The sequence below is a fragment of the Trachymyrmex septentrionalis genome, unplaced genomic scaffold, assembly GCF_001594115.1.
Source record: "Trachymyrmex septentrionalis isolate Tsep2-gDNA-1 unplaced genomic scaffold, Tsep1.0 scaffold68, whole genome shotgun sequence".
NCBI lineage: Eukaryota > Metazoa > Arthropoda > Insecta > Hymenoptera > Formicidae > Trachymyrmex > Trachymyrmex septentrionalis.
Window position 1 is genome coordinate 155,166 of NW_017305862.1, and position 21,451 is coordinate 176,616.

The 21,451-nt window shown below is 30.6% G+C and overlaps 2 protein-coding genes across 2 annotated transcripts in view; both read right to left on the reverse strand.

Annotated features, from left to right (window-relative positions):
* Positions 1 to 7,949, reverse strand: part of LOC108753283 (sialin-like) — a 13,056-nt gene extending 5,107 nt beyond the window's left edge. Inside the window, exons 1-2 of the mRNA XM_018494747.1 lie at positions 7,766 to 7,949; positions 3,198 to 3,567 (exon numbers count right to left, since the gene is read on the reverse strand). Of these exons, the coding sequence (XP_018350249.1) occupies positions 3,198 to 3,222 (25 nt within the window). The 5' untranslated portion in view covers positions 3,223 to 3,567; positions 7,766 to 7,949. The remainder of the gene's footprint in view (positions 1 to 3,197; positions 3,568 to 7,765) is intronic.
* A 2,483-nt stretch (positions 7,950 to 10,432) lies between these two features.
* The window catches only part of LOC108753274 (collagen alpha-1(I) chain-like), a 17,921-nt gene continuing 6,902 nt past the window's right edge, over positions 10,433 to 21,451 (reverse strand). Inside the window, exons 14-28 of the mRNA XM_018494725.1 lie at positions 20,153 to 20,241; positions 19,402 to 19,563; positions 18,817 to 18,978; positions 18,530 to 18,727; positions 17,131 to 17,275; positions 16,492 to 16,752; positions 15,154 to 15,287; positions 14,680 to 14,949; positions 13,241 to 13,456; positions 13,072 to 13,161; positions 12,470 to 12,851; positions 12,012 to 12,227; positions 11,576 to 11,748; positions 11,234 to 11,455; positions 10,433 to 10,579 (exon numbers count right to left, since the gene is read on the reverse strand). Coding sequence (XP_018350227.1) covers positions 10,433 to 10,579; positions 11,234 to 11,455; positions 11,576 to 11,748; positions 12,012 to 12,227; positions 12,470 to 12,851; positions 13,072 to 13,161; positions 13,241 to 13,456; positions 14,680 to 14,949; positions 15,154 to 15,287; positions 16,492 to 16,752; positions 17,131 to 17,275; positions 18,530 to 18,727; positions 18,817 to 18,978; positions 19,402 to 19,563; positions 20,153 to 20,241 — 2,867 coding nt within the window. The remainder of the gene's footprint in view (positions 10,580 to 11,233; positions 11,456 to 11,575; positions 11,749 to 12,011; positions 12,228 to 12,469; positions 12,852 to 13,071; positions 13,162 to 13,240; positions 13,457 to 14,679; positions 14,950 to 15,153; positions 15,288 to 16,491; positions 16,753 to 17,130; positions 17,276 to 18,529; positions 18,728 to 18,816; positions 18,979 to 19,401; positions 19,564 to 20,152; positions 20,242 to 21,451) is intronic.

Consider the following 21,451-nt stretch of genomic DNA (forward strand, 5'->3'; position numbering starts at 1 on the left):
GATTAAAGGCTTTACATTTATCGTATCATCCTGATATAAGCAATATATCTTTGGCATATGAATTATTCGCAGGCTAATCATTAGTTACAAATTTAATAAATTGTAAATTAATTCTTTAATCAAAAAATTGATAAAAAATACAATTTATCATAAATCTTTAATCATATATAAATAGTTTAGTAGGCAAATCAAATTTTCGTTAAAATTTATTTAAAAATATGACAATTATTTAGTTCAAATTTAACTAAAGATTCTTTTATTGCAATAAAATATCCATTTGCAATCCTATTTCAATAATAAATAAAATTATAAGTATTATCTTCTAATTCTTTATTTAATTGAAACAATTATGCTGCAAATAGAAACTTAATTTTATTTAGAATTGATTTTTTAACGAATTACGTAATCCATGTATAATTCTTATAAAGTATCTTATTTTTATATATTATTGTTTTCATGTCGTTTTAATTACTTCTATAACATTTATACCTATATACATTCTCTAAAATACATTCTCTATATTCATTTGAACAACGCGTATGTTCAAAGAGAAGATTTAGAGAACGTCGCGCGTTTAATAATCGATAAAAATAATATTGTATATTTACCAATAATGTAATGACATATACAAATATAATCACAAGCTATGATTTAAATTATATCGAGTTACATTTTTATAAAAAAAAGTGTGCAACATTATTATATAAGTATGCAAAATAATAAAACAAACAATATTTTAAATCACCGCTCTCTAAATTGTATAATACTTGTTTGTACGATAATTGCGTGCTGATAGATCATATATTACGCGAATCGCAATAATATTTATAATTGATGCTAATACATTAATACTAATATGTATGTACATCCGCCCTCTCTCCCTCTCCCTTCCTCTCCCCGCTTTCTACCCTTCGTCTCCTCCCCCTATCTTCTTTCCTCTTCCCCTCTCCCTCTCTCCCCTCTTTTGCTCACAATTCATAAAATATATTTACAAAATAGGTCAGATAGCCAGATCACATTTACGATATAGCGCGTTCCACAGATAACTTCCTACGCATTAAACACAAGTCATTTATCTCATTAACATGTGGTTCGCACAGCTGTAAATATATGTGTCGAATATCTATTGTCCCAACTATTATATTAAAACAAATCTATTAAACAAAATTTAAAATGTTCTATGTATAGGAAGCTAAATTTTCTTATCCAGATAAATAATATTTTTAAATAATTTTAATTAAAAATTATTGTCAAAATATGTAATGTTAGGAAATGAAGAAAACGAAGAACAGTATTTCTGATAATTATTCGGATTAATCGGACACCGCGCCGATGACTTTGACTTTGACATATATAGTCAAGGTCATGTCATGACCATGAGTGATCTTCAAAAGGTTTTAGGTGGCGGTCACCAAAAGTCATTCAAAAGTTATTAACAAATATAGTTTAAAAAATGATGATTTATTTCTGCTATATAATGACAGGTATATGACTTTCCACATAAAGGGAAGTTTACTCCATCTCCTTCCCTTTAGGAAAAAATCGGTCGCCCCTTGGGCAGTCGTATGCCCTTATGCAGAAAGAGTATAAGGTAGTTTTTACTATTGTATATGATAAAAATAAGATATTGTTTTTTAAACTTTAATTAATTGTTAATTACTTTTAAACGAACAGCGACCGCCTTGATAACATATGTTAAAGGTCAGCGCGGTTTTTCTTATAAACAGTTTACTGGAAATAAAATAAAAATAAAGAATTTTCATTTACAAATTTAATTTTCAAAGAATTCAAACACTAATAACGAATTTATAATGATTTTTTATAGATTTTTCCTAAATACCCCAAAATTGACGTTCCAAATTCATTGCGTTATCTGCTCCTCAAAGAAAAATTATTAAAGATTTAGATTAGTGTTTCTACTATACTTTGTACAGCCTGCACATCGATCAACTTCGATAAATTGTACGAAATATTGACTCGTATTACATATATATATCTTTTTTTTTTTAAACAGACAATGTGCCAGCATTAGATGACCGTGGACCAGCAACTTGCGTATTCCATAAGTCTATTTTTACAAAGTGAACGGCGCGAAATAGCAGCTTGAGTTACAGTATGAAATTGAAGACTTGGATAGAAACGCTTGAATAAAACATTGTCGGAAAAATACTAATGCATTACATGCGACGGGTTAATACGATGCGCAATGTTTACTAATTTGAATTTCCATTGGCTCGAACGACATGTCGCAAAGTCATGAGTATCGCCTGATATTGTGCACTGGCTCCCTGAAATCTTTGTATGAATGTACACGCACGCGATTATGTAATGCTTATCATTTCAAATTATCCTTGTCATATAGGAAGTTTTTGTAATTAACAGAGTAATGTAAATTTGCGTACTGCATAATTATGTAATATTTATGAATAATACTTTACAGAGCCTTTTTCGAGAGAAATATACATTCTTTTTTTTACACGATTTCTGCTAAAATATATTGATATATAAATAAAAACACGTATATCTCATATCAAAAGAAATACTGATACACGAAACGAGTTGTGATTCCGTTTTAACTATGTGTAATTGTAATTTTTCATAACCAAGTTAATTATTTGAATCATTACTCATATTCTATATTTAACTAAAAGCATATATGAACAACTTCGGAATTTGTTTACTGACGTCCAAGAAATACTAGTCAATATACATATATTGGCGAAGATATTTGAATACTGACCTATCGTAACATTTAACATTGAAAATTTGAAATTGATATAATTTAAATAATATTACAGATACTAAATACATATCTCTTGATAGATTGACATAATCTCTACATATGTAAAAGTAGTATTACAACTTTATTAATAGAAATTACATTATACATTTACATTTATAATATAGCATATGGTATGATACAAAATCAATGTACAGTTATAAATATTGAAATAATAGGACCTCAATTTCCAAGAAATTTTATATTTAATTGAAAATAATAAATTAGTACATATCTAGCCTAAATCTAAAGAATGATATAGAATAATAAAAATAAAAATTTATAAGCACCATTGTAAAGCAACAAAAATGTAAGACAATAAATAAGAAGCAATGCCTATCGCTTGTTATTGAAAAATGTAAAACAGTAGATATCGAATCACAGCTCATTATGCAGTTAATAATCATCAGTCACTTACCATTGAACTTCCGGAAGAGAGCCATTTTCGCTATTTGCTGCGAACGTACGTCGCAAACGTGTTATCAGTGTGAGACCACTAGATGCTGCGCACACGATGCTAACGAGCAGGAAGAAAGATTCTCACGTTCGATTCTTTAACGTTGCCAAGCGCGAATTCTCATCGATCGGCAGTCGACTTCGCGACTGAACTGAAATCAACTCGCTTCCCGCTTTTCGATGTTCAATCGCTTCACTGTCGGCAACGTTGCGTCATATCATCCCGCGGGTTTTGAAGTCAGTGATGACGCTTCTCCACCTTTGCTATACTTTCGCGTTTGACGTCGACACACTCGACACGGTCCTCCGGGATACTTCGGTCACGAGGATACCTGAAAAACACGCGGCATCCACCATTACGCTCGCATCACGCTCATACACCAACCGCGATTTCTATATTTAAATTACGATATCGAAGTCCGCGGTTGTGCAATATTGTGTCGCATAACCACGTGCTGGACCGAGGAAGAGTGACGAAGTGAACTTTAAACTGGAGCAGGCGCGAGCCCAAGGAACTTAATCGATCTTATGAGTTTAATTGTCAATTTCTCAAGGAAAGATAACAAATTATATTAATTATATTAATATATATATTTTTTTACGAGAATTATGTAACGGAAACTAATCTTTTCGTTCTTGTTTGCATTCGATAAATTAATTTTTTTCTATTGCTTTAGATGATACTGTTTTCTAAAATTTTATGAAAAATAAATTTGATATTAAAAATGTTATCAATCGCACTGTACGTACGATAAAATAGTTAGCAAGAGTAATAATAACTCTTGAGATCTCTCTCTCTCTCTCTCTCTCTCTCTCTCTCTCTCTCTCTCTCTCTCTCTCTCTATTGGAAGAATGAAAAAAATTCTAATCATAATTTCGGACACATCGAAATTGTTATTCATGAAAAATTAATAAGATTAAATATGCGACGTGTATAGATATTAATTTACAATTTTAAATATAATATATATTGTATTTTTCATTGAAGATAATCTTATTCAAAGTTGAAACATATAAATTTCATATGTATAATTTATATATAATGTGAATAAATAATTGGCTAATAATATCTAGCTTAATAATTAGCTCTAATAGTCCGTTTTATTTCTTATATTATATTTAAATTGTTCACTAATTATTTTCTCATCAATAGATTTTTTAGCATGAAAGAGAGATAAAGCTATAGAATCCAGATACGCAAGATCTTCAATGCTTCTATTAAGCGTCAGGACAAATTGATTGATTTATAGGAGAATCAAAGTCGCAAAGTTAATAAAACTGTAAATTGATAAATTTAGCTTCATGTGAGAGATATAAAGAGCAAGAATTAAATAATTTAAGGATTTAAATAATTTAAATACATTTTTACCTATGTTTCTATTCTAATTAGTTCTAAGAACGCATTCTAATTTTACACTACAATATTAACATACATTTTTATTTTTAGTTTTTATTTTCTTTTTTGCAATTTATATCTTTATTTTTTTCCTTCTATTCTTTTACAGTATTAAGATTAATCAACGTTTTAATCTTTCGTAAATTCGTAAATTTTTAATAGAATTTAAAGTCTTCATATTAGCATTTATTTGTAATATCCTTTATTTAATCTGGCACAACACTAGAATTACTCGAACTTGCTATATGTAATGCATTTACAAAATACTTGAGAATCGATTGTAGATTTTGAGAAACTACGAATTGCTAATAAATTTATTTAATTAGTAAGTTGAGAAATTTTAAAAAGGTACATTAATTGAAATTAGCGAATATGTTTGAAATTATTGCTTTGTTGATTATTATAATATAAAGAAAATAATGTATGGACAAACACTGAAAATTATCTCAAACATAAATTTAATACTCAGTAAGGACAGGATTGTTAAATTTTACTAAACTTACTTATTGATTTATAAAAAGAAATAATATTATAGTTCGTACGCAAAATAAATCGTAAGGCACTACGAAAATATTTAAAAAACTGAAATTTAATCACACAAATCATGTAATTACGTATCGCATTAAGCAATATTGACATAAGTGATACGAAAGAATGCGATAAGTTTGCCAAATTTGTCATTCTTCGATAGACCTCCGATAGATCCGTCACGAATACAATACCCTCAAAATATTTATGTAGGGTTTTCTTTTCATTGACACTACACTTTTAACACTAAATCCCTTTATATCATTTTTAATCTTTCGTTTAACAATCATATATCAGATAAGAAAAACATAAAACCAAGCGAATTATCTACTGAGCGCTGTGTAATGCCATACGGGAATACGAATCCTCGTCTTTAATTACAATCGTGTAAACAATTAGAAGAAATGCCACATATGGAGCAGCTAGTCATTAAAGTAGGTAATTATTAATACCTATATATATGTATAAACTACTAATATACTATATTTACAAAACAATAATCTGCAAATTTTAATTCGTATATTTTAATTCGTACGTTATAAGTAAAGAAAAGCTATTTTGTTGTAATCGTTCATTATCGCTTATTAATTTCAATGTTCTTTTTTCTTCTATCATTAATTCTTTGTGTGGATCACTTCTCAAGTAAAATTAGCATTTAAAAAAGTATAAATTACTTAAATTGGAATTCTAATAAATTTGAAAAAGAAAAAACGTTAATTTTAAATTCAAAAAAAATAAATTTAAATTTATTCTTTCAAGTTCCTTGAAGACTAGATAATATTTGCAAATTTTTCTATTACCGAACATCTTCCACTAACCACTCTCTGTGTCTGGTATTTCTATTATCAATGAGAGAAAGCACTTTACTTCAAATTGTCTTAACAGGACACTTTCGGATACAGATTTTGCATTTACAAACATTATTTAACTAGCAAATATGTGAATCACTTCAATTACGTATCTACAGACGGTTGATAAAGTTAATCACAACTCGCTGATTCCATGGCACGTTATGACACTCGTCACACAACTGTCTACATAACTGTGTCAGATATTTTTGCAAAAATGTATTATTTCAATCAGGTAAGAAAAGCTATTGATCGAATTATGAAATAATTCTACAACCACGCCATTTGCAACAATTTTTGAATTTTCGTCAAAGAGTTGTGTTAGATATTTCAAGAATTGTTCAAGCTTCCGCTTCTATAAAAAGCAATTATACACGATTTTATCTAATTTACACAATAAGCGTACAATTGCAAGAGATGTTACATCATCAATTGTACGTTTTAATTATGTGATAACAATTATTTGAAAAATTATAGAAAAAAAATATAAAAATCGAATGACAAAATTCACGTCCAAATTCAATGATAAGTTTGCAATTTTAATTTATAAATAAATATAAATTTTGATATTTTTCGTGATACATGTTCTTAAAAAGGAACAAATTTATTGTTTTCTTTTAAAATAATTTATTCAGTATTCGTAAAAATTTTATATTTATAATTTATATATATATATGTATATATAACGCAAAATTTGATTATAATTTTATTACATTAACAATTTTCCCGTTATTCCCGTTATTGATTTCCCCCGAAATAATATCCTGTATTCTTTAGTCTTGTACTTTTTTTGAAAGAAATCTCATTAGTATCGAAAACGTCACATTTGCAATTCTGGTTAAAATTATATCTGATATCGTACAGAGGCATGTCTTTCATTACGTCACACAAATGAACGGCAACAGGTATAACAACATGTAAGATAAATTTACTACTCGAGGCGCATTTTCATTATACAATAGTATTTATGAATAGTCTGACAACAGATTGATAAGTCACACCTCTTCTACGTCTGACATGCGTTTTCTGAATTTAGTCGGTTTACACTGCAAACCCGGACATGTCAATGTTGCGGTAAATATCACGTCGTCACAGTTTGATTTATTATTAAAGTCACATTGAAGAAGATTATGTCTTTTTTCAACTACAAACTTATTATTTCTTTCACAGACGTCATTAATCGTCGCGATTTTATTGCTGCAGTTATTCAATGAATCTTTCTTATTCGATATATATATTATTTCTTGTATTTATTTTATTATAAATTATAATTAAATTATATTAAATATTTATTACAATTATGTTATATAAATTTCTATGCACAATATTATATTATATTAAGTTCTAAATATTTTTAATAAAAAAAAAAAAAGCTAAATGCTTTTGATTAGTAGCAATTAAAATTTCTTTGAAACGACAGATCTAAACAGCACCGCTTTGAAATGCCCAAATCATTCTTTCGTCGCTAAGGGCAATGATTATTGAATACAATGAATACAACTATTGACGTCGCAATAAGCAGTAAAAGGCTTTCATTTACGAGTCAGCGGCGACTCGCAGACGAACTCGAATAGGATCGACTTTCATCTTATTAACCCACGATTTATAACCGATTTTCTCTTTTATCCCATACTTGTCGCCCGTGGGAAAATTGCGCGCGAAAGCGGCTTTAAAGGATCGATAAAGGCACGGCTGTCCGGCAGACGCGCGGTCGAAGCAGAAAACATTGCCACGTGTATTTCGGTATGAGATGCGTACCTGGGAATCTGATTGACCACGAGCGAATATGTCGTCGGTGACGTTGACGCTGAGATTTCTCGCGAACGCGCGTTTCTTTCGTTACTGAACGATCTCAATCGCGTTCTTCACCATAGACACGACGGATAACAATACAATGGAGCTCGGAGCACGGACTGAACCACCGAGCACTACTGAAGACTGAAGTGACTGGAGTTGAGACTGTTGGGAGTTATTGGTGCCCTACTACTATTCGCACATCCACAGTTGCCACTTACTCCCTTTCGCCATCAAGTATTGTGACAGCATGAATATAGCGCACAGTAGAGAATGACATCAAATATTGAATTTGTTCGTCTTAATATATGTGGTCATAACAATATTTTATTATATCATAAAAGGAGTTGTAACGTGATTATGAATTATAATTATAAATTGTGTATCATACATAGTTTATAGATAATATCTAATCATTTTGTATAGAATATTTAATATAAGCAAAAAGATGTCCGGATTTCGATGCCTTCTTTATATGGTAATATTTATTGATGCATTTTAATAATGCTAAAAATATATATACATGCGTATGTGTATTAGACAGTATATAGTAGTTAAGATATAAATAAATAATATTTTGGAAAGATTTTTGCCACAACGCTGTACTGAATAAATTGAAGCGTCAATTCAAAAAAGTAACTGTAAATATGGATTTTGTAAAATTGTACATATTTTATACATATCGTACAGATTTCTCATACCGGGTGCCAAAGTGTTTTGATACAGCATTGGTCGGTGTATTTGATGTGAGGAATGTTCCATTCACGCATGCGTCAACAGTAGCAGCTATTATATAGATGCGTTGAAATGGAATGGTCAGATCCGTGATCAAATGGAACGTATTCAGTAGATAATGTAGTTTACACATAAAATATATTGCTTAATGTGTTTTTAGTTAAAATAAGTTTCTTTTAATATATTCTTTCGTATATTTCTTGTACTGATTGTGAGAATGAAATAAGCATACGTTCATATTTTGAAAAAAAAAAAATAGAAAAGAAATGATAATTATGAAGAACTTTGTTCTTTTTAGTTAAAAGAACCATATTCCATTATATAACACATATATATTGTTATTATATGTTAATCTTTATATGACAGGAAAATCATAGATCATAATATGTAGCGTTGAAATAATGTTATATTTTGAGGCAAGAAATACATAAAATTAATAATGAATTATAATAAATCTTATTCAAAGAAAATCCAGGCAATAAAAAGTGTAAAATTAGGTCATAAGATGTTTTTTTGTAAACGACGACTTAAAGACGTCTTATGTCACAATTTTAAACTTTGTGTTGTCTATAAAATTTAAAAAATGGACTCCTACCTTTTAAAAGTTAAATGAAAAAATAAATGTAAAACTTTATAAATTGGCAGAAGAAATTGCATCCTGGAAAATGTTTCCATATAAAGCAATAAGATAATATAGTAGATAAGAATAGAATATTGAATGAATATAACTTTGATAATGCACAATTTTATTTTTCCTAAATAGTTGAACGGAATAATACATAGTATTATAATATTTATATATGAAACTTATCTATCATTATGTACACAATACTTTAGCATGGTGCGCATTCAGTAAATCTATGGTTATTTCGCGGTATTTTTACATTTAAATACTCAGGTATTTAATATGTGATTGAAAAATATTTAAGTACTCCGAGAATTTTTCAAATTGATATTAAAGTATCCGAGCGATATATCTCTTCAAATTCCATATCTTTTTTTAATTTAGCGTTCGTCCTAGAAATAAAATACGTAAGATAATTTAAAGATAATTATATTAAATATATAATCTACATATATTAATTTGAGTAAAAAGTTCATTCTGCTTTTTAGAATGAAATAAAACATAATTTTTTTTGAAACACAAAATAAATTTTAATTAAGTATATGATTTGATAGATTAAGTTTTAGCTCTTTAAGAATCTGTTTTTTTAATTGTGGCATGATGATTTTTAACGGAGTTAGGAATGATCAAAGTCAGAATACTCTTTATATAATCCGCAAATAACTAGTATAACAAAATCGTAGAATCTTTTAATAATTTTTTAGAAAAAACTTTAAACTTTCTCGTTAGACAATCGAACATTTTTTCAAATTTTTTTTGGGCACGTGACAGACCCACAATGTAAGAAGAACATTTCCCATTTTTTCAGCTCGTAATTTTTTATACACATGTAAAAATTACTCAACTCACATAAACTTAGAAAATATAGTGATCTTTCGAAAGAGATTTCAAACTTTAAAATCCTTTTCTTTTTTTAGTTTAAATTTGGTTTATTTTTGTTAAAAATATTATATATGTATAATATTTGACATAAAAATACAAAATTAGTTTTTACTCAATCCAATATATTTTTAAATTATTTCCACTGCTTGAGAATTTGCATAAAAAATAGCAACATACATAAAGTCATTACAAACTAAATATCTAACATTAATAACTAAATACCTAACGTTTTTTGACTAATTGTTTTTAGCAATTTTTTAGTAATTGTCACTTTAGACAGAATTAATATACATGTTTATATAGTTATGTCCCCAAAATTGGAAGGCAAATTTTTAAGAAATGGAAAATTACAACATAAGATAAAGTAATGTTACAAATCATACTTTGTTTTAATCATAACAAGTTGGACCGATCTCAATAGAAAAACTCTGTTCGGGTTTTCCGATATCTCGCAGAGCGACGTCTAATATAGGAAGTCTTACGGGTTTATTCGTTTCGTACGAGACAACAGTTTTACCCCAGTTGTTTCGATAGACCTACGAATTAATAAATATACAAATAAATTAAGGAGTACAAAATAAATATAAAACTATTTTAAAAATATAATATTGTCTTTTGTGTGTGTGTGTGTGTTTTGTTTATTTTCTACATTTATATATATTTAGTGTTCTTAAATTCGAACATCTGTATTTTATGACTTAAGTCAAATTTAATACATTAATAATTAATATATTAAATATAATTATTTATAAAAATGGAAAATTAAAATAAAGTATCAAATTTTGAAATGTCCATTTATAAACGTCGGTTTTACAAATAAAAATGGAGTGTCTAAATCCAAATAGCAAGGACGGAGACCTTTTTTGCTTTTCTGGGTGTGAAATCATTCAAACGAGGGGAGGGGGGTGATTTAAATAGCATAAATATTTTATCTTTTATTGTATGTAAAATATATTTCTACATATATAGTCGCAAATACTGTTTTTCATCAAATCACTCAAAATTTTTTTTAATTGTCAAAAATTAACATATATTTTTTTTAAATAGCCCGACTTTCGAGTGTGGAATTCAACACCCACAGGAGCTCTGGGCTCTGGGTGTGGAAAGCTCTATACTTTCCATAAAAAAGTCTCCGTCTATGACAAATAGACTGGTAATGTTAAAACTATTGCGCTCGAAAATTGACTTACCCTGCATTCATCCATTATCATTTCATATCTAAGACGCTGATTACCTCGTGGTGTCAATTCAACATCGTTCCAAGCTAAAAGCTTTAAGCCTCTTTTGTACGTTTTCTTTTCGTAATCAAAGTAAGCCACGCTATTTTTACAATGATACGTGATGTTCTGATTCGCATGTTTCGAGAGCAATTGCAAGAAACCGATTTGATTACTATCTGCCTTGTATGTAATCTGAATGAAATAATTAAATTTATTTTATAATCATTATTTATCTAGTAATGCGTTGTATACTTTTTGTTGCAACAATTAACACAAGCGGAATTAAAGGTAATATAAAGAATATAATACAACCTTCATGCCGTTATCTATCTCACTCAACCAGGTTTCCTGTTGATCAGTGATGTGAGTGATCTCTGGTGAACGCGATGGATTTGGTAAAATGCAAGTTGCACGTTTCTCAGCATCGCAATACACTAAGATCGCGTCTCGAATATCTCCTTCGTTTGGATCAATCCAATACTCGCCTGTTAATGCACAAATTTATTTAAATACTCAAATATAGAATGCATATTAATACTATATATTTGTCACTCTTAATATTCGCTTTTCAATTAAAACTTTTTTTAACTTAGATTTTTCTTAAAAAGAAATTTAATTAATTTTATATATATATTATTTTATATAATTTTATGTATTTTATTTTTATATTATTGAAAAAAACAAACTTTAAAAATCAAAATAAACATAAAGATTAGTTATGATCGTAATTATAATTTTTAAGATTTACCAGATAATTTGTCCGGATAAGCAACAAATAGATCTCGACAAGTTTTAGCAGGTGAATTCTTTTCACCATCCGGTTTCATCAATTTTTGGAACGACGATTTTAAATTTTCGTACGCTTTTAAAAGTAATTCTCTTCGTTCCTTTTCAGTAATATCTTTACTAAATATTCTTGGTGGTTCATCTCCAAGTGGATCTGGTCCTTTGGTTTGGCCTTGTCCTATACAATAATTTTTTAACACTATTTAATTATAATAATTTATAATTTAAATAAAAGTAAATTTTTGTATTTAATTACTTTTAATATATTAAAAACTTAAATAATATAGAAAAATCTAAATAAATCTAAACATACATTTAGATTTATTTAGATGATGTTCTAGATATTTAGAAGTTTTTTATATGTCCGTGGAATTAACTTTTTTAGAAATATAGTAGAATTTGGACTAATTATAGTCATACCTATAAATGCTGCTAAAGACGCCGCATCGTAACCGAAACCCACTTCTCCAGGAGGACCAGGTGGTCCAGGTGGTCCTGGAAGACCCGGTGATCCTTGGCGACCTTCTTCCCCAGGTGGGCCTCTTGATCCAGGATTTCCCACAGGTCCGATAGGACCTGGATTGCCTTCTCGACCAGGATTACCTCTAATACCTGGTTCTCCGTCTTTACCGGGAAGTCCTGGTAAACCTGGTATACCTTTTTCTCCTACTAAACCAGGAGACCCGGGTAATCCTTGTAAACCAGTAAATCCCCGATGTCCTTTAGCTCCTTTTTGTCCCTCTTCCCCATGATCCCCTTTTATACCTTCAAGGCCTGCTGGGCCGGGTTTTCCTCGTGGTCCCTGAAAATGTTAAAACATATATATGTGCTCAAGATGGAATTCTTACATAAATTATATTATAATTACACTAAGAATTTTATTTTTAAAAAGCAATTTTATATATATATAATGTATAAAATTAATTTAATTTAATTTAATATTTTTAATTTAATTTTTAATTTTTATTTTTATTAATTCCAAACTTATTAGAGTTACATTAAATTAGTTGAAAGCCCATTACCTGTGGACCTTCCACACCTTGCGGTCCTGTTTCACCTTTCGGACCACGTTCTCCAGTAAGTCCGGTAGGTCCGATGGGCCCAGGTGGTCCCTATTAAAAGGAGAGGAATAAATTATTACTGATAATTATTATAACTTTATTATATTTAAAGATAAAACAAAAGTTGTACAGATAATCCAGGAGGACCTGATGGTCCTGCAGCACCAGGTACTCCAGGTGGTCCCTTATCACCTGGTCGGCCTCCTATACCTGGTGGGCCTGGTTTTCCAGTTGGTCCTTCCGGTCCTATTTCTCCTGTGTGACCTGGAGCACCTGGAGAACCTATTAATCCAGGAGGTCCGGGCGGACCTTCCGTTCCTGTTTTTCCAGGTTGTCCTATTTCACCCTATAATAGAAATAAATTATTTTGTATTAAACTATTTAAAGTGGAAAAATTTAGAAATATTATATACAATATAATAATTATAAATATACACACATATATATATATGTATATATAATACAGTAAAAATATAAATAATTATAAGTATAATAGAAAAAATAGTTTAAATACAAGGGTCCTTGAAAAGTTCTGAGTCTCAATATGAAAAATGGCATTACTCGTCGATGTCAGTGTTTTTGTTTGATGAAAATCTGTGTTTTCCGAGCCTAATTTTGAGCCTAGGAAATAGAAAAGAGTCGTTGAGTATCAGATCTGGAATACAGTGGGTAATTAATTAATTTGAACCGCAATTCGTAAATTTCTTGTGGCGATTGTCGATATTCGATTTTTTCCATTTTTACAAAAACACTGACATCAGCTGGCACAAATGACTCTCAAACAATAAATTGAGCGTCTAAAATGGCTACAATTTTCACAAATATCTTGCAAAACATGTACAATTGTAATACCAGAATGAGTTTTGATAAGTAATGCCATTTTCATGTTGAGATTCAAAACTTTTCAAACAACCCTCATATAACTACGTAATAAGAAATAAAAACTTTAACGATTAAAGCTGGATTTTAAGTAGTTAAATAATTCGATACTATCATACGTCATCATGACTATTGCGTGCCGAATCTTCCGCTTGCCGGACAAATGTCCTCACAAACTATCAAGTCTCGGTGCCTGAAGATATTCATCCGGCAAATGGGAGATTCGGGTTCGATTCTCAGTCAAAGTAATATTTTTCGCAATAAAATAATTTACAGATTTTAATAAATTTATCAGCATTATTAAAATTTTTTTAAGATGCTTATGAGCATCAAATTATGATATTACTACTATAGTTCTGTGAAAATTGCATTTTAAAAGTCCGAAAAATCTATTTGGCGCGTAATTTTTATGATGACATATGTAGTATTGAATTATTTGAACACTTAACAGCAACTTGCAAAAATATCAGACGCCTGAAATCATTTTCAAATCTTTGTGTCGATAAAAATCCATTTAAGGACATCTATTTGATGTCATGTAGAGTATTTTTGCCAAAATCCATGACAATCGAACGTCTGACGTTTTCGAAAGTTCACTCGAGCTTCGACCGTTAAAGATTTTCTATTAGTTATGTATTCACATGTCCAATAAGGTTTTTTCTTTAAGTATAACTATATATTTTTATTTACGGGAGCTCCGCGTAACCCTCTATTCCCTATAGGACCAGGGGAACCAGGTAGGCCCGATAAACCTCTTTCGCCAGGCGGACCTTGAGGTCCTTGAGAACCTGTTAGTCCTTGAGAGCCTGGGGATCCACTTTCGCCTTTAATTCCATCGATTCCAGGTAGACCAGGGTTACCGGTTGGACCTGGATTTCCAGGACGTCCAGTATCGCCCGCATCACCTTTGACACCGGGCAATCCAGGAGCACCAGATGATCCTATATTTCCTGGTGGTCCCTGTAATATTTTTAGTAATAATCCAATGCTTTATTTACTCTTTTATCTTCAATGTTCTAATTATCTCACAATATGCTCTCTCTCTCTCTCTCTCTCTCTCTCTCTCTCTCTCTCTCTCTCTCTCTCAAAGTGTGTGTGCGTGCGTGTGTACGTGTATATCTGTTTATTAAAATTTAATATGATTCATGGAGATTAATGACTTACTGATGGTCCAACATGTCCTATAATACCAGGGGGGCCCATTAAACCGGGTTCACCTCGTACACCAGGATCACCTCTGATTCCCTTAGCACCAGTAACTCCAATAGGTCCGGGTGCTCCAATCTCGCCGGGACTGCCTGTTAATCAATTCATATATAATAAAAACTTTTATTAATTTAAACCTATGCTGTCGATTGAGTTTACTCAGAATTTGATTGGTTTAGCTATTATTGAGAATCGATAATCTCTCTTGGATACTCGCAATTCGCCAGTTCGAGTCAATTGGTCTTGGGAGTCATAATACATGTATTAAAAAGTAAAATGCACCTGAAATATTACTGGGTTTCCTCATTTTATGTAAATACATAAAAAATAATTTTATTATGTATTATGATTCAACTATGCGAGACACGATTCGTATGTTATGATCACGTTTTATATCGCGTAATTCTCAAGCATAGTATCGTTATTTGTTACATGTAATTTTGTGTGATCGATATCTCCTATTTCTTTCGTCCTCTGACTCTCCCCGCTCATGCGAATCACCCACCTATTACATTAGCTGAGTAATCGGTTTGCCCCCGTCCGCTAAAGAAAGTCCTGTACGAGAAATCTTCAATCTGATCTTAATTACAAAAGAATATCAACTTTCAAGTTATCTGTAATATCAAGTGGTACGCTCTCTTATGCCTGGCGTTTATCAGTTGAGCGATCATTTGAAGATTAATTACAATATTTTTTTCTAAAACATTGGAGACTAAATTCTCGGTATTTTTGTGTGAGAAAACGCAACAAAGTTATGCCATGCTCGCGAGTACGGTAAAGTACTAAGGTATGATTATAAAAAAATTAATAATTTATTAGTTATTTAACATTTTACGTGCCAGAATAATATAACATATTTCACAAACTATTGGTTTTCTGATTAGTTCTCTACTTTAATACTTTTATATGTAAAATAATTAGAGAAATCATATTGTATAAAAAAATTCATATAATTCCATTAAAAAAAAAAATGAAGTTGATCTTGAATGTTTTCAATGCCTTCACTTATAATAAATAATTGTTTCCACCATATGATGTTCCCCTTTGTACTGAACACATTGATATAAACTATACTTTTTCATATATCTTTAAATTTCACTAATAATAATAAAATCGATCACTTTGATATGAATTACCCTTATAGTTTATAATAGTATGTATTTTATAATAAATAATATATAGTAATTATATTATATATAATATATAGTAATTATATAAAAACATAAAATATTTTATAAATTACAATTATGTCAGTTATTATTAACAGTTTAGAATTATTTATTATTTGTTTATTACCAGGTAGTCCCGGATTTCCTTGTTCTCCCTTTAAACCCGGATAGCCTCGATCACCTTTCAGACCCGGAAGTCCAATTAACCCTTGTGGGCCTGGAAAACCTTGCAAGCCTTGTAATCCATGAGGTCCTCTTTCTCCTGGATTACCAGGAGCTCCGGGCTCGCCAATGAGACCAGGAGGACCTGGATCGCCTCGTTCAGCTGGTTCTCCAGGAGAGCCAGGAGGTCCAACTTCTCCTTGTGGACCACGCTCTCCAATATGTCCTATAATATTTAAATAAAAAAGTATTAATGTTTTTAAAAAATTGTTTTTAATAAAATATGATTTTATTATTATTAGCACTAAAAATGAATTAAATTGTTTGTCAATTTAGTAGGTGATATTTTACTACTCTAATTATGTTCTGTTCAAGATTGTGTTTTAAGACCGAAAAAGATTTCGGTGTGCGGTTTGCAAAATTATTTATGTATATAAATTTATACACAAACATTGATCATCAAGATCTGCTACAATAGAACAATAGCATTTCTGTTATTTAATTAGATTTATTTTCATTATTCTATTTCAAATTGTAATTGTTTATATTTTAAAATTAATTTAAGTAATTAATTTTAAATAAAATACCTGACATAAAATGTTACCTGAGGGACCTTCGGGGCCGATTGGTCCGATTGTACCCCTTTCTCCTTTCTGTCCAGGTTCTCCGGATAATCCTCTCGCGCCAGGAAGTCCTAATAATCCCGGTGAACCGAAACTTCCTTTGTCTCCTTTGAGTCCTGGTAAACCCTGGAATATAATGTATAAATACATAAGCTTCACACATATGTATCTCTCATAGTAATATATACTCCTTAAAAATATGATGGCATTGAAAAATTTTAGGCGAAAATTGACCAACTTTGACTAATGATAACTTTGCAAAAAATTATTGTAAGATAATGTTTTTTCTTTTTAAATTAAAGCTTGAAATCTCTACTTCGAGACACTGTATCCATATTTTAAGTTTAATGCAGCCTTACCAATGTAACTTTCAAAATGTGAGGGTGTGTTTGTCATTTTGAAAATTGCAAAGCTTGACAGAATACACGGACTTTCTAAAAGGTGAATGCCGTTTGTAGCGGCATAGAGTTCGAACTTCTCCTTTTAATTCAAGAAAAACGAGTTGCTGCGTTTTTTTTTTGCACAGTACTTTAAAGTACTCCTCGCATTTTTGACATATACTACCAATTACCAACATTACCAAATATGCATTGCCGCGAGATTGCTGGATAGATTTTGCACATTGTATTTCTAGATGTGTGTAAATTTCAGTAACACGTATTGTCTCTGCGTTGCTCAATTACTGCTTGCAGCCGATTCCTCATATATATTAATGCAGGCTCTAATTTTTTCCTGAACATATGGGACATAATGGTTCGTAGATTAAGAGATTTGGCAAAACTCAAGCAGAACAACAAGTCATTATGATATCAAAATTACTCCAAAATGACCACTAAAAGTCATTCAAGCTTTGATTAAAAAAAAAACATTATCCTACGATAATGTTTCACAAAGTTATCATTAGTTAAAGTTGGCCAATTTTTGCCCAAAATTTTTCTATGTCATAATTTTTGTGAGCGATATATAATACATATATACGATTTATCATACGCTAATATAAGTGTTTAAAATCTGAATCAATAATTCATGAGAATCCACTCTAAATATAAAATTACATTTAAATTTAAAAGTTTATTATTATTAATAAAATTAATTTTTTAAAGTATAAAAATAAAAACAAATACAACATTTTTTATAATTAAGAAATAAAATTTGCCAATTATAGATCTAATTCGTTGTAACTTTGTGAACGAGCTTATATTGTATATACTTCGTCCCAGGATGCGTTCTGAATTACGCATGAAGCATATGATGTACCATTTTATTCTTCTTTATAATTAGGTGAGCAACAGAGACAAATGATACATCGTACATTTCATGCTTAACTTTGAACGCATCTCCAGATAATATGAACGCTCAAAATCGAAATATAAGACATACAATGAGACCGTCAGAGCCTTGTGTTCCGGTTTCTCCTCTAGGTCCCATAGGTCCTGGAGGTCCAATAAGTCCTCTTTCTCCCGGAAGTCCTCGCTCGCCTCTATCGCCAACCATTCCCGGCGGACCAGGATGTCCTTGTACTCCTGCTTCTCCATCCTTGCCTGGAACACCCGGATTACCGGCGGCACCTGGAAGACCCTGTGTATGTACAAGCACATGTTTTATTTAATAAATTACATTTTATTCTTTATATTACGAGAATTATAGTATGTTTTTACACTGCATACTTGAAAACCTCTAGAACCAGTGGGCCCCGGAAGACCTCGCACGCCGTCGCTTCCTGATGGACCTGGTGGACCCTGTACTCCTGGAGGTCCTTCTTTACCAGTGTCTCCTCTTGGACCAGGTGGACCTGGATTGCCAGGCTCACCATCTTTTCCACGTTCTCCCTAATACAATAAAAGTTTGAAAAAAATATCATAGCATTAGAAATAATATAGTATAATATTAATGTTTGTATTAATACTTACATTATTAAGCTTTATTTTTATATTGTACACAAAATATTTTTATCTGTATAAATCGAACTAACCAACTCCTTATAAATCAAAGAACTGGAAAGGAGCAGTAGGAGTCAAGCGCAGAAGACGTCGCGCAATTAATATATCTATGAAGTGTGAAACTTCTTTATTCGCTAAAACGAGCTAAAGAAGTTTCACACTTCATAAATATATTATTTGCGCGACGTCTTCTGTGCTTGACTCCTACTGCCCGTATCTTTCTCAATTCTTTGAAATATTTTTATGTTCAAGCTATATTATAGATTATATTTGTTACTGTATATTTATTACGGAGAATAATTAATCAATTACAGAATATCCTCTTTCCCCTGGTGTTCCCATTGGTCCTGGTAGACCCTGCAATCCAGGCAGTCCCTGTTCTCCAGGCTTGCCATCCGCACCTTGAATTCCACGTTCCCCAGGATTACCTGGTTTCCCGGAGGCTCCGGGCCTACCCATTAAACCACGTGCACCCTGAATTTTTTATTCAATAGTTATATATCAAATATAATATTTTTACATAATATGTTAAAATTTTACTATAAAAATATTATATTGTATGACTCGATAGAATGGAATTCAATAAGTTAAAATAAAGCTATTCGAGCTTGTATTCGAGTGCCGTATCTTATGTATTTTTTTCTTATAAAATATTACATTAATGTAATACAATTATATATATTATTATATATTATATATTATATAATATTATATTGTAATACAATCCTTCTCAATAATAATAAAATTAAATTAATATGTGAAACGCGAAATCTTACTGCTTACATTAGATGATTAGATATTGTCGTCGATTATGCGTCCAGTACTATTACATCATTGCACCATTTGCTTGTGTACTTGTTTGCGCGCGTCAAGTATGTGTCATGTATCTTAGTATTTTTTTGCTCAAATTCAAATTGATCGAGAAATCGTGGTTTCCAGATAAAATATTACTGTCCCAATGAGAAATGATAATGGAATCGACATCGAATTGATGTTGATACGACGTCGAAATCATCAAATCGACGTCGAATCGATTTCATTGTCATTTCTCACTGGGGTATACCTGTAATCCTGCCGCTCCGGGTCGTCCAGGATCTCCAGTAGCGCCTTTTGATCCAACAGCTCCTAGAGGACCACGATCACCAGGTTGCCCTGACAATTATTACACTTATAATTATTATAATTGTCATATTGCGTTTTTTAAAACACATAGAATATGACGAATGTTGTCATAAAACGCACACGCCACACACACACACACACACACACACACACACACACACACTGGAGAGAATTTTTTAAATTTTATCATAAACCAAATATCTAAAAGTTGAAAGAGTAACCGAAAAAATCGCCCATTTTGGGACTAAACTGTGTACCAAATTTATAATGAGATATTAATCACAGAAAATTTTCAAGTTGAGGTGATAATTGTTATCAAAGCCAGAGAGGATAGAGGATCAAAATTAAAATCGAATTAGATCTGCGAAATTCAGTATTTTAAGACAGTTGATCCAGTCAGATGTATATCAAGTGCCCATCGCTAATTGGCTAATTTAAAACAATATAATCTCATTGGTAAAACAGTTAAAAATTACTGGGAACCGGCCGATGTGAGTGATGTGTGCAATTGAACTGTGTGCAAATGCACCGCTCTCGATCCAGCCAATGATGATAAGATCGCAGTTGATTCAGCCGATAAAGGCAAGATCAACTTTCAACATCACTTATTTTGGTAATTTTGTAAATCAATTTGTTTTAAATGTAAAAAAAAATAGATTTTCGTATAGACGTAATATGTACCCCCTTCCCCGCTCTCCAGCTATAATAACAGTTGTTATCTCAACTTAAAACTTTTTTGTAATTAATATTTCGTTATAGAGTATTTAGCATACAGTTCAATCCAAAGAAATGAGGATCCAAAAACGGGCGAAAAAACTTTTTTTTTTCGGTCAATCTCTTTTTTTAGACTAATAATGAGTAAAATATGAACACAACAAAAATATTATAAATTAATTTTTGCCCTTAAGAAAAAGTATTTTAATATACTGATTAACTATTCAGCAACTGATGATATTTTATCAGTTACTGAATAGTTAATCAATATATTGAAATGTTTTTTCCTAAGAGTGATATCATTATTCTAATCAAACTTTATATTTTTATATTAATAAACCTTTCTTCTATTTGCTTTTTTCAAAAAAATATGTTTATAATAAATTATTTTTAAAAAATGTTTACATGTAAATATTATTGTCCCAAATTTTGCATTTTTTAAATAATTTATTATGAACATATTTTTTTGTTATATTAATATCTTGAAAAAAGCAAATAAAAAAAAGATTTATATATATATATATAT